Consider the following 12303-nt stretch of genomic DNA (forward strand, 5'->3'; position numbering starts at 1 on the left):
TCGTGGAGACATGTCTGACATTCACTGGTACTGTATCTTGAAGGACCGAATGGCAAGGTTATGGCGCTATTACGAGACGTCGGGAGAATAGTTGCTAAGTTGAGTAACAGTAACTAGTGTGGTCCTATGGCGCTGGAACTACTGTCGATGACAGCGTCAGATTTTCATATGGTCGAGGTGTTTTGAGATCAAGGAATGTTGAGGTGGCCATCAGACACCAAATTTAGTGAGCCTGATACCTTGACGAGATTGCTTTTCGGCAGTCGTCTCGTAGGAGAATATCTTTGATATTGATCCGGAAGATCATTGATTTGTCTCTTGTAAGGACCAGCATTTTGTGTCTCTCTCGAGTCCCTCATACGATATGGATGGTGAGCATAATACACTGGCTCATTATCAACGCGACTTTTGTCTCCACTACTGTCCGCTTTTGCTTGAGTACCGGTTAATCAGAGCAAACTGCCCTTTTGCATATGTGTACCAGTATCTTCTCCTGTGGCTGTCAGATGGATTTGAACTCTATCTGGTGTAGTTTGGATTGGCAAAAGCAGTAAGAAGGCTGCCTCCAGGTTATGTTTTGACATGGTTGATTGGATGCTAGCACAGTACTTTTAATAGCGTATGTTTTTGACAGTACTTGCTTATAGGAGTACTTGGATCTGGAGAACTCACTTTGTCTTTATGGAGCGCTACGATTATCAGTCTTGAGGACCGTTCCACTCTTTGAACACGATTCTTGGCGCTGTAAACATGATTTGCCTTATACCTGCTTTGAAGATATCTTGGAAAAGTGGGGTACCTCTACCATGGTTGGTGATAGCATCTCTTGTGGGTAATCATCGAGAGACTGCCAGTTGGAAGTCTCTTCTACTAGCTTTGTTTGGCGTACCATATTTTCTGACTTTCGGATCTTATGCGACATTAATACCCAAGATTCCGGAACTGGGAAGAGCTGCTACATAGCAATATCTCTAGTTCTCGTTCTAAGTCTTGTTTCTCGAAAAATTGTAAAAGATGTTTAAATATCCCCTAGCCTCTTTCATAAGTTCAAAACCCCTGTGCGGCACATCATTCCAGGTGTATACGTCTCGCTCGTGTATCGCTGTGTCGATGCGTGGAGTATCTGACATCATGACGTATCCCCGAAGAAGGCAGAGCCTCCGATTCTGCTAAATAAGACACCATAAATCGTCTGTCCATGGCTCTGCGTTCCCGGCGCCCCGCACTGACTTTGGGGAATTTGGCTCTCGCCCTCACTCTGGAGATCACTCGACTTCTTATAGTTGTTATTATTGGCTCGTAATGTCGACATGTGAGAGTTCTAGGCTTTAGTAGTGTTGGTCACGGATGAAATCCAAGTTTTGTTGCACATCGCACAGATCCTTAATTCTCAAATATTGGCCAGCCCTGGATTACGCAGCGCGCGGGACCTAGGCCCTTTATAGCCTAGTAAATTTCTGGGGTATCGGCGCTACTCCACACGCTAGACCACTTGCTCCGATTTCGAGGTTTGCGATATGCAACAGAACGCTTAACACTATCTTCAACGCACAATATCTCACACCACAATGCCCCGATTGAAAAGCCAAATAGCACGCACAGCTACCCAGACCTGTGACTACAGTTTCCTCAATTTTTTACTCGAATCGGAGAGTTGAAGCTTGGTGGATTTCACGCTAAAATTGAAGATTGGAGCCTGAGTTTGCCTAAGGCCTGGCTGGCGGGAGACTAGTGGAGGGCCTAAGCAGGTAGCGCATCGCTACTGCTTACGTAAGGTATCTAATAAGGGTCGAACTTTCGCGTGCTCCTTTCTTTCTTTTCTTACTGCATCAGTGCATCGTACATTCATTATCACTCTACTACACTCCACTATATGACAACAATTGCGCTATTCTACTGTATGCTGCGTGGCGCTTTTATTTGTCATGGAAAGCTGCTGCGATAGTGGTGCCTAAGACCGTTAACGCCTCCTCGCAGAATTCGACGACTATCTGCATGCGAATGCTTCTCTTTTCTCGACAGTTGTCGTCGCTTACTTATTCGAAAATAGCAACCTAGATCTGTCGGCAATGTTCTCCATTCTACTTTGGATCTCTGGTTGACCACTGCGGAGGTTGTTGCATTGGCCGTCCGTCTACTAGTTTCTGTCGGCAATCGTTATTGGCATACACAACAGGGCCTTCGATATACCTCTCGAAATTATACAGACAAGTTGGATAAGCGGATCTTACTTTATATCGCAAGATTAGGTCCCACACCTAGGCGAGTCGGGCGACAATATCTGCTTTATTGCTCTGGAAGTGGCATTGGCTATGCAATGGAAATAAAAATTGCATTACCATATATTCTGTCGCCTTCTTTTGCTATCTTGACTGTCTCTTCTGCGACGCTTAGTTTCCTAGAAAATCTTCCTTGTAATTCTTGTATACTTGGTCATCTCAACGTTTTGAAACAATTAGACATCAGCAGCTGGCCAGTTAGTACTGACCACTAAGCTGAAGTGCAAATGACTGTTATGCAGACAATGACTCTTGTTTCATCAAATAGATCTTGTTGTGATGCGCGGCTCGGACCACAGGCAGCATCGCTCCAAATACTCCATGCTAGAATAGGAGTCGGGCAAAGGTTGTCCCCCACAGTCCGAACCTCTCACTTTGTAGAGAGGTAGTATTTGGGTCAATGTTCAGTGCCACTGCTTGACTGCGAGCTTCGAAGGTAGGCGATGACACGGAATAAGAGGAACGAGAATGGGATTGGTAACCCAACCGTGAGCTGTAGTCGGTATCCTACTAGCGGGTTGTGTAGGCCCGATGGCTGACAAAATCGGTTCTATTTGTTTTCTGTTCTTCCCGCCACAGTCTCTTTTCTACCTTGAATACGGTATATTGTCGAACATGGGAATAGAATTAAGCGATAATAACTGTGTTGATCCAACGATAAGTGACCAATCAAAGAGTGATTTACCTTACCCTCCAGGTTCCAGATTAGAGAGATAATAAGCTTGTACATCCAAGGTGTTCTACTAATAAGGGGCGGTGTGCATCGTATTCGCAGACCGCGGTTAAGTTTTAAAGATGACAAGAGCAGATAAGAGGAAGCTTTGATTTTTGATTCTTTGCTATGCAGTAGCTTTTTCGTCGCAGAGAAATGGATAACTCGAATTCGCCTACACAATAGTAGGAGCAGAAAGCAGAGGCAAGGCGCTTACAGAATAAAAGAAAGGGTCGTAATCGCTAACCAAGAGATAATTTACAGAGGTACAAATGGTAATCGTTATTCCTGGAAGTCCTCTTATTACGTGTCATGCAAGCTTCTTAAAATTTTTTATTTTTAATTTCAAACTAACCCCTTTTCTTTTTGGATGGTAGCATGCGTCCGCCTCTGTTAAAAAAGGAAAATGGAGCCATCGACTAGGTTGTAAGTTGTAACAGCTGAAAAACACCTGCATGCGTGTATGTTACACAGCCTCCACATCTGCGCGGGACTTTTGAAATCATACCCTTACGAGTCCCCTTGAAACTCAAATATATTAGCGCTCCGAGACATATTCGGAGAGATCAGCCCCGGGCCGCAAGGTTTTTGAGGGCTTTGCTTTTTCTGGCTCCTTTTTCTTGAGATCTAGAATGTCTTGCTGCTGGATTGATTGGTTGGACTCATGACCAGCTGAAATAAAGGAGACAGTTTTCCTTTTGTTAGGATTGACAGTCTGGTCGATTCCTGCATTATCTGGGCTGACAAGCTGACAAAAAACCAAGACAGCACTCTCGCTATTGGTGCAATAACATTCGGAGGCTAATCGGAGCAGATGCATTATGCCTCGCACCTTGGCAAGTCGTATTGGTGTAACAACTTTTGGAGTAGATGCATCGTGCCTCGCACCTTGGCAAGTCGTACTAGCATTTATGCCCCGATTGTGAAAGCAGTAGATATAAAGATGTAGATGATCTAGAGGAGCTTTTCTATCTCATCAATCTCATCAATCTCATCAATCTCATCAATCTCATCAATCTCATCAATCTCATCAATCTCATCAATCTCATCAATCTCATCAATCTCATCAATCTCATCAATCTCATCAATCTCATCAATCTCATCAATCTCATCAATCTCATCAATCTCATCAATCTCATCAATCTCATCAATCTCATCAAAGCTATAACGCATAGTTCTTCCACTACTTGCCTCTCATTCTATTTTTTAAATCTTGATGAACAGATTCGACAATATGGGAGTATCAGATCCCAACTACGGCACAGTCCGTCAGCTCTGCCAAGCCTTGGGATACGGCTCAGATCACAAAAAAAAAAACGCCCGATATCATTCTAGCCTCAGTTACCCAACGAGGAAACATCGGGAAGAGTTCAAAAGACAATATCTTTTGGGATCTGCGGAATTCCCATTAGAGTATAACCATCCACAAGTCCTAGAATGTGCCTCGAGCTTCTTGACACAGAATGTCAAGTTGTTCTTGGAAACACCAGAGACAGTCAAGTTCGAATGGCCAGTATACCCGCGCGACGATGTCAAGTAAGTCTTATGTAAAACTATTTAGATAACATCCACTGACGCCAAGTAGAATAAGGGAAACACTAGCAAAATTGATGTGCATGCAAGAGTATATGGCCGTAAGGAATGCTATCAGTAAGGTATGTTCCGGCCTTCTGTTCTTATCTCGGGATTATGTTGACTTGAATAAGGCCAATATGGAGGTGGCAGAACAAAGGGGTACTGACGAGAATGAAAATTCTTCTGATAGAGCAGATGTTCACCATGAAGCTTGTAAAGCCGGCGATGACTTTTGGGATACACCCGCTAGCCCAGGCTGCCCAGCTAGTTTGGCAAGCTCGACGATGGAACAACATATACAAATAGACTCCAAGCTAAGACTTCAAAGCATTTCATGTCACATGATGCTACCAGACGTTCCAAGAGACCTAAGACAGCCTTTTCGTCGGATCAACGGTCAAACCATCAACCTCACTCGAGCAATGATCTTAATGACGATGACTACTTTCCAGAGGAAACTTGGATGGAGGTACGAGAAAGAGAGACACACCCAGATCCTTCTAACTTTATCATAGGCACCTGCTGAGGCTGCTTCCATGAGTAACACCATCGTCGATACAACTGGCAAAGAAAGATTTCGTGCGCCAGTTGCGAGCATGATTTCTAGAACTCGAAACGAACCCGCAGACTCAATAACCGTCAATGCATACAACCCTTTAAACCTCAATGACGGGCAGACTCATCGCACCTCGAATTCGCAAGCGATGGGCCCTCCTGCGGCAGATTCAATCGCACAGTCTCCTCCACTGTTGTCTCAACTATCTCCGCAGGCAGAGAGCCTGCCAAAGCTTTCTCATGATGGTCTTCCTCGCAATGGGGAAAACGAAGAGACAATCGTAGTTATCGAACCGCACGGACCTTCTATTGCATCAATTCAAGAAACAAATAGGCCTGCTCCTTCGGCACTCGAGAACCAACCTGACCTCAATTCTCCACCAATCCTAGCCGCACCTCCTGTCACTGCCCCTTCTACCAGCACTACAAACCACACTCCGACTCTCCGCAAACCACGTCTTGTCTACTTGCTTTTCAAGCAAGCAAATGTTCCCGACGACGTTTCCAACGCCCTCCCTCGGAAAACATTGAAAGGCTTGACGTTGCCCGGATTCTTCGAACTGCTTTCTAGAAAGCATCCGCAGGTGTACCGTGTATGGCTCCGCTCCCTACATCATCTTGCCATGTAATTGGAGGGGGAACAATAAGATTGTACTCAACAGATCCGATAGCGAGCAGATATGGCAAGATGCCAAAAGAAAAATCAATGGACTATTCGAGCTCGCAAAGGGAGATAGGCCAGCTAAGGAGACGTTCGAAATCTGGGTGAAGAGCGGTGGAAACTCGCAGGTACATAATGATGACGATGATGATGACGACGACGACGATGATTCTTTATAAAGCGAAGGAAAGAATATGAAATGGTGCGATTGATATTCTCTGGCAAAAAGTAATGGTTGCGGGCTTTATCTTTTGACTTCTGGTCTCTGGTTTCGTTTCAGGATGGTTCAAAAGTTCTTTTACCTTCCATCATTTTGTAATTATACATAAGCATACGAATTCCCCTATCAAGCATATAAGCACAAGAACTGATAAAGGGTCAAACTTGACTACAGCATCTTGACGGCATTATTTTCCCGCTTTGACCAAGGACAGGCTACTACTGTGTCCTGAATTCTTCCGTAGAAAGAAAAAAGACAACCAGGATAGCTATCTCCGAACCATCTCAGTTACGAAGTATGCTTGAAAAGGTATCGTAGCCAGAAGGAATCGAAAGTTGATCAACAAAAGCCTGCATCAAAAGTAGAGAGCAAAATCTCAAGGTGCATAAGACCGGAAGACAAAAATAAAAAAGGAAGCGCCAAAAAGAACAAAAAACATACAACAGTAGGTATTCGCTGGTGGTCACCCACCCAACTACTAATCTACCGATCTGAGGCTTATGTATGGCAGAGCGGACGGGATGCCCAGTTCTCCTCAGTCTGTGGTCGTATGTGACAGCTATTTCACCATCTGGATACATATACACTTTCCAGGTGAGAATATCTAAACGGGAGGACGAGAAAACGCGAAAAGGAAAAGCGGCCAACTACGCGACAACAACACCTAAGCGAAGCTAACGAGTACTGTAGCGATGGGAAATGGTCACATGACATCACTATTATTAATGGGGGTTCGCTTAGCTAGCTATATGCCCACAGTGGTGGCACTTTCAATCTTAGAAATACAACCCACCAATAAAAGAGCTCCCACCACCCATTACAGTACGGAGTAAAAAGAAACAAATAGGAAAAAAAAGAAAACCCAAAAACATACAACAGCAGGTATTCGCTGGTGGTCACCCACCCAACTACTAATCTGCCGATCTGAGGCTTGTGTATGGCAGAGCGGACGGGATGCCCAATTCTCCTCAGTCTGTGGTCGTATGTGCTAGAGTTGTGTTTAAATCGAAATATATACCCTCTATTCTCCGGTGCGCTGCAGCAGCACCGAAGACTTGATGCAGCTTCCCCAACCTCGAGGTATAAATCCAACACCGCCTCTGCTCGAAGGTCTTGGAAATCAGAATCAGATATTTTCTTTCCCAGGACCTAACACTTACCCCCTTGTTTCTGTGCCGCTCGCGGTTATGTTAGCAGTAGATTCTCGGTTCCTAGGCTCTATTTTCCCGATCTCAGTTTCTCACCGCTCCTATCTTCTTCACTAGATGCGAATCTTAACACATGAGCAGCATGGAAAGCTAGGTATTATACAACTGCAATATCTTAAACCTTAGACAAGGCGAGTGACGGAAGAAAGGTATCTGGGCCGTTTATAATATTCTATGATTATCATCACTGTACAAATCCATTTCTTCCCACACTACCCTAGCTATCCCCCCTAGCTCACCAGGAGAAAAGACGATATCGCACTCTCGTGTCCCAGGCCGTGGTGGCCGCTCAAAAAGCTCCTCAAACGAGAGACAAAGTCTTCCATCTGCCGTTAGTCGCCCATGTGTTAGTGTCACAAGAACCTCTTGTTCTGAAAATGAGCGACGTTGAGTTGATATCTCTTCCTCTGTTGCCTTCCACACGCTAAAAACAATCTCTGGTCGTACGCGGTGAATCTTTATTGTGACCACTTGCGATACATGAGATTCTTCGTGCTCCAACCATATCCTGGCATCGCGCTGCAGTGCGCGGTTGCTCTCCGAAACCCCTGATTCTAGTACACAAGTGCTGTACTCTTTGCCTCTCGGGCCCCACGATCCATCTGGCTCTTTTCTAACACCACGTAGTGCACGTGTCGCTCCTCCGGTCAGAATAATTTCCTCCAAGCAGTTCATGCCATTTAGTTTTATACCGAGTTTCACTCCAAAATGCTGACTGGCTACTTCGCGAGGGAGCCCCCGCATGACGAGGACGAGGATTCTTACATCTTCGAGATATAGGGCCTTATAGGATTTTGGGATAGGAGACTCTTCGTACTCTTCGTCACTGTCGATAATGAAGCTCTCGGGCGGGAATTCTGTAACGAGAACAGTCTTGTCACTAAGTTCGTCACGATCCCTTGTGGTGTAAGAGAACTCGCGAAGGGTTCTTCTCAGGCTATCAGAGTCTGTAAAGCGAAACGTAGCTTCCACTTCTGGCACATCTTCAAGATATGCATTAGAACTTATTAGGCCAGATTCCGAGGCCATGTTGATATTATGATAGTAATAAATAGCCTGGTCGTCAATTCAAGTAATGGGCTTAGTTCTTAAAGAGGGCAGAATATAAGAATAGGTAGGAGGATAAAGAGCTATATCTCTCCCATGCAAATGCTTAATTATATACTCACATCATACTATGATATCACTTGGGTCATATGACACGAATTAAATCCGAGGATTATATGTTTGGTTACTTCATTGACTGCAAGACTATCACACATGGCACTACTAAAGCAAGACGCTCAAGCTTTGAATTCCCGACAGACGATTGATGCTTTTGTGTTTCGATTGTTTACTCGGTTGGTCTTGGTGGTTGTATTTGAAGGCGAGGTTGACTATGGCCAATCAAACGACTGATCATGACGTGTGAAGAGGACTTGCGAATTTGCGAATTGGAATGTTCAACAATATTTAAATCTCTCGGGTTCATCACATACATTTCAGAGGTGGCAATTCACTTTCATCGAAATCCACGGTTGAAAGGATCCTGTATCTAGATAATGAACCTCGCATGGTGGAAACCAAAGGAAACCAAAGTCAGTGCTCATTGGGCTAGAAAATTAGATGAACGAGGCTGTGAGATCCTAGAACACATTTATATCTCCAATTGCTTGGTCGGATTTAATGAATCAATTCCATTCTGTATCAAGAGCTAGCTAGCTACCGCCTCCAGGCTCCACCACACGTCACCACAAGCGAGGAGGCAGCTAGCTGATCATTATCATGCATGCATCATAATCCATAATCCATCACCCATACGCATCTCCGGCTCATCAGGTATGCAACTTGAAAGAGCAGTAGTAATTCCGCAAGCAACAACTGAGCGTGGGGCAAGAAACTGAAAGCTAATACAGACAATGCAGATGAAAACCAAACGTCGTAACTATTCCTACAATAAGCAGCTAATGGCATGAAAGTCAGTAAAGGTGAGTTGCTGGATGGGCTGCAGCCATGGAAGGTGAAAGAAATCAAAAGCACGAAGATCTTCGTTGCCGACAACAAAGCTCGGGACGGATCGATTCCACGTATGTGGTGATGAGGAGAGACGAAAATTCAGCAGTTAGCTGTTATCTTCTCATGTGCATATCTGAGAATTCGCCTTGCATCCGATCTACCACCTATTTCTCCCAGTTGGTTGATTGCGGGTTGTGGAAGGTTGACTGATATCTAGGATCCCTGCCGGCTCTCTTCGGTGGCGGTCCCCAATCTTCTCCAAAGAATGAAGTGTTGCCTTTGTCGGTATCATCAATCTGCCAAGCCGGGCTAGGTTCAAACTTGCTGAGGACCTTTGCTGTATCCGAGGCCTTGATCTTAGTTCCATAACTTAGTAGTGTCCCGAAAGCGGCATCAAGGAGAGGGGCCGCAGCATCAGCGACGGTCATTCTACTCATATCTTCAGCGGTAAAAGGCTCTTTTTTAGTAGTTGGAAGATTCTTCTTGGCCGGTGGTCCAATAGGTCCAAACTTGTTGGCACATGCTCGTTTACGTTCTTCGAGATCTTTGATATGATCATCTGCTGACATGGTGGCAAAGCGTCTTTGTCCATCATAGAACCAGTTATCAAGTTCTTCCATTTTCTTGGCTTTCTTCTCTTGCATCGTTTGTGGTTCCGGGTCATTAGGTATCTGGCCCATCTTCCTCTGTGTGAGGTATGGAAGAGGGGTAGTCGCTCCGGTCATGTCGGTTGGAATGCCTCGTGGATAGTACTTAGAAGCGACAGGTACAGGAAGTGTATCCACAAGGTTCGAGTTGCAACCTCCACCATTGTGAGGAGGAACAATAGACTGGGCTATAAATGGTTGCGCGGGCATCATATTGTGCGAGTCGACCCATGACGAAGTAGTTAGAGCATTATTATCGGCATATGAATTGAAGGCTGAAGTTCGCGTGTCAGACGCCCATGGGTTATCAGTGTGGACCGTATTTGACTTGTTCGCCGCTCCCTGATATTGTCGTTGACCTGGGGGTCCAGCAGTGAGAGGAGCCGGGTAGCCCGGACGGTTGGCGGGACCTCTCAAGGGTTCTGCAGTCGATCGACTGTACGCACCAAACAGCGGATTGATTTGAGCTTTTGATGGGCCGGTAAATCCTGGAGGGGGAAATTGATAGTTACGATCAAGTTCTCCGTGCCCGCTGGCATTCGTACCCGCCTTAGCCAAAGTGGTCGTAGGAGTCGCGGTTTTGTCACGAAGCAATGCTTCGATCGTCAATACTGCGTTATTGCGAGTTGTGGTCTGACCAGTCGATTTAGAAACCGAGAATTCAGAAAGGCGGCTCTGAGCAATATTTCGCATAGGGTTATCAAATTTGGCGAGTCTCTGTAATGTCTGCATCTTCTCAAGGCCTTGAACAGAAGCTTGACCTTGTAGATTGTTGGAGCGTCCTAATTCCACCTCATCCACCAGATATGTCGCATCCGTAGCCGTCGAGAAGAGCTTATCGGAGGGAGCTGATCTAACTTGGGGGCCTGCGCGATTTCCCGAGAACATGTGCGGAGCCATTGGGCCTTGCACCTTCGTCAGGACGCTCTTCTCTTGTTCGGTTAACGAGGAGGTTTGACGAAGTGAACGTATAGGCCGAGAAGAGCGAGACGGGTTTGGTGTTGGGGTTTGATTGAGGTTAAAACGACTGGGGGTATGGGCGAGCTGCTGGGTGTATTGCATCGAGTTCTGCATATTCAATGGTGGCGGTGGAGCGCGATGCTGGAAGAAGGAATCGTGGTGACGACCCTGCATCATTGGCAACAAAGATCTCCGGCCAGAACCCTCACGCTGGACCCGGTTCGGAGCAGTGAATTGAGGAACGGTATTTGGGTTGACAATGGATCCAACGGTGGTGTAAGCAAGAGGCTGTGGGTTGGCTGCGACTGGCTCTGGCGACTGGTCTGGAGCGGCCGGGTCGTTATCCCACTCGAGAGCGTCGAAATCGTCGCCGCCAGCTTTTGTAGCCTTGTTGGAACCGAAGGACTGAGTCAAACTCGCCATGGCTTCTTCAGTCCGGAGCCTTGTAGATTCAGTATCGGAGACGCCGGAGTCAGTGTAATCTGGAGACGCTCGATTTACAGCATCACCACCCAGGTCACGAAGACTCAGTGCAGCCAAATCGAAGCGTGCTTGCGTTGGAGTCGGATCTGGGTCGGTTGGGGTATGCGGTGCACCAATGTAACGCGTGACTTTGTCCGGAGTAGTGAATGAAGTGGCCGAATTGCTCTGTTCGAGAGATGGAATTGGTGAAGTTGGAGCTGGATGGGGAGGTAGTCGTGTTATGAAGGAAGATGTCGATGTAAACGTAGATGCGGCTCCAGGAATCTGTGAGCTTGGCGAAGCTGCCCTCGAGACCGGTCCCGCCTCCGCAACGCTTCCCTCCTCGCTCGCACTGTCAGTGGCCCCCAGATCGAACGGCGCCCACTTGGAAACCTTTTTCTTCTTGAATGTATACTTGAAAGGCCCAAGAGACTCGAGGCTTACGGGTCCGGCAAGAGTAGCATCAGAACCATCGTCGACGCGATTAGATCGACCACGGCGCGTCGACATGACTGCTTCAGCAAATGAGTGAGGTCGAGTCGGGGCTTCTGTAGCGGAAGGTGGCTTTATCGCGTATAGCAATTGATCTTCGATCTCTGTTTGTATGGAGTCCTTGAGGACAAAGTCTTCCACAGTCTCGGTATTAGGGTCCACGACCTCCTCCTCGTCGGGTGCTCGCTGAATGTTGATATGGTGATAAATCCCTTGTGGCCTGAGCTGCTGCGTCCTATGGCGCCGCGTAGAGACCTTGTGAGAATGAGGACCTGTCTCATTGTGTCCGTTTTAGCAAGTTGGACGAACGAAATAACAACGGATAGGGGAGAGGAGGAAGTTACGACGCGATAATAGATCGAAGTCAGCTCGGCGCGGGGTGTGCTTACCTGGCCGTGAAACTCGGTGACGACTAGAAACCATTTTCACACGAGGAAAAGAAGATTATGACAGAGAACGGATAGAGTAGATCGAAAAGGAATGACGGTAATATCGTTTCGTGAGTTAACCTGCGTACGTCTTGATCCTTGATGGAAA

At 46.4% G+C, this 12303-nt stretch overlaps 3 protein-coding genes across 3 annotated transcripts; 1 reads left to right on the forward strand and 2 right to left on the reverse strand.

Annotated features, from left to right (window-relative positions):
• Positions 1-4900: 4900 nt before the first annotated feature.
• On the forward strand, positions 4901-5750 carry M430DRAFT_52767 (hypothetical protein; the record flags this gene model as incomplete). The annotated part of the gene is made up of 2 exons (XM_024868325.1): positions 4901-5035; positions 5082-5750. 2 exons carry the CDS (start codon positions 4901-4903, stop codon positions 5748-5750), a joined length of 804 nt encoding a protein of 267 aa, XP_024718468.1.
• Positions 5751-7234: 1484 nt separating this feature from the next.
• On the reverse strand, positions 7235-8375 carry M430DRAFT_270252 (hypothetical protein; the record flags this gene model as incomplete). The annotated part of the gene is made up of 2 exons (XM_024865502.1): positions 7450-8375; positions 7235-7275 (listed from the first exon to the last, which is right to left on the reverse strand). Exons 1-2 carry the CDS (start codon positions 8237-8239, stop codon positions 7235-7237), a joined length of 831 nt encoding a protein of 276 aa, XP_024718469.1. The 5' UTR covers positions 8240-8375.
• Positions 8376-9369: 994 nt separating this feature from the next.
• On the reverse strand, positions 9370-12189 carry M430DRAFT_60694 (hypothetical protein; the record flags this gene model as incomplete). Its single annotated transcript, XM_024868873.1, has 2 exons — positions 9370-12038; positions 12156-12189. The coding sequence occupies 2 exons, from the start codon at positions 12187-12189 to the stop codon at positions 9370-9372; spliced, it is 2703 nt and encodes a 900-aa protein (XP_024718470.1).
• Between the last annotated feature and the right edge of the window lie 114 nt (positions 12190-12303).

The sequence above is a fragment of the Amorphotheca resinae genome, assembly GCF_003019875.1.
Source record: "Amorphotheca resinae ATCC 22711 unplaced genomic scaffold M430scaffold_10, whole genome shotgun sequence".
Classification (NCBI taxonomy): Eukaryota; Fungi; Ascomycota; class Leotiomycetes; order Helotiales; family Amorphothecaceae; genus Amorphotheca; species Amorphotheca resinae.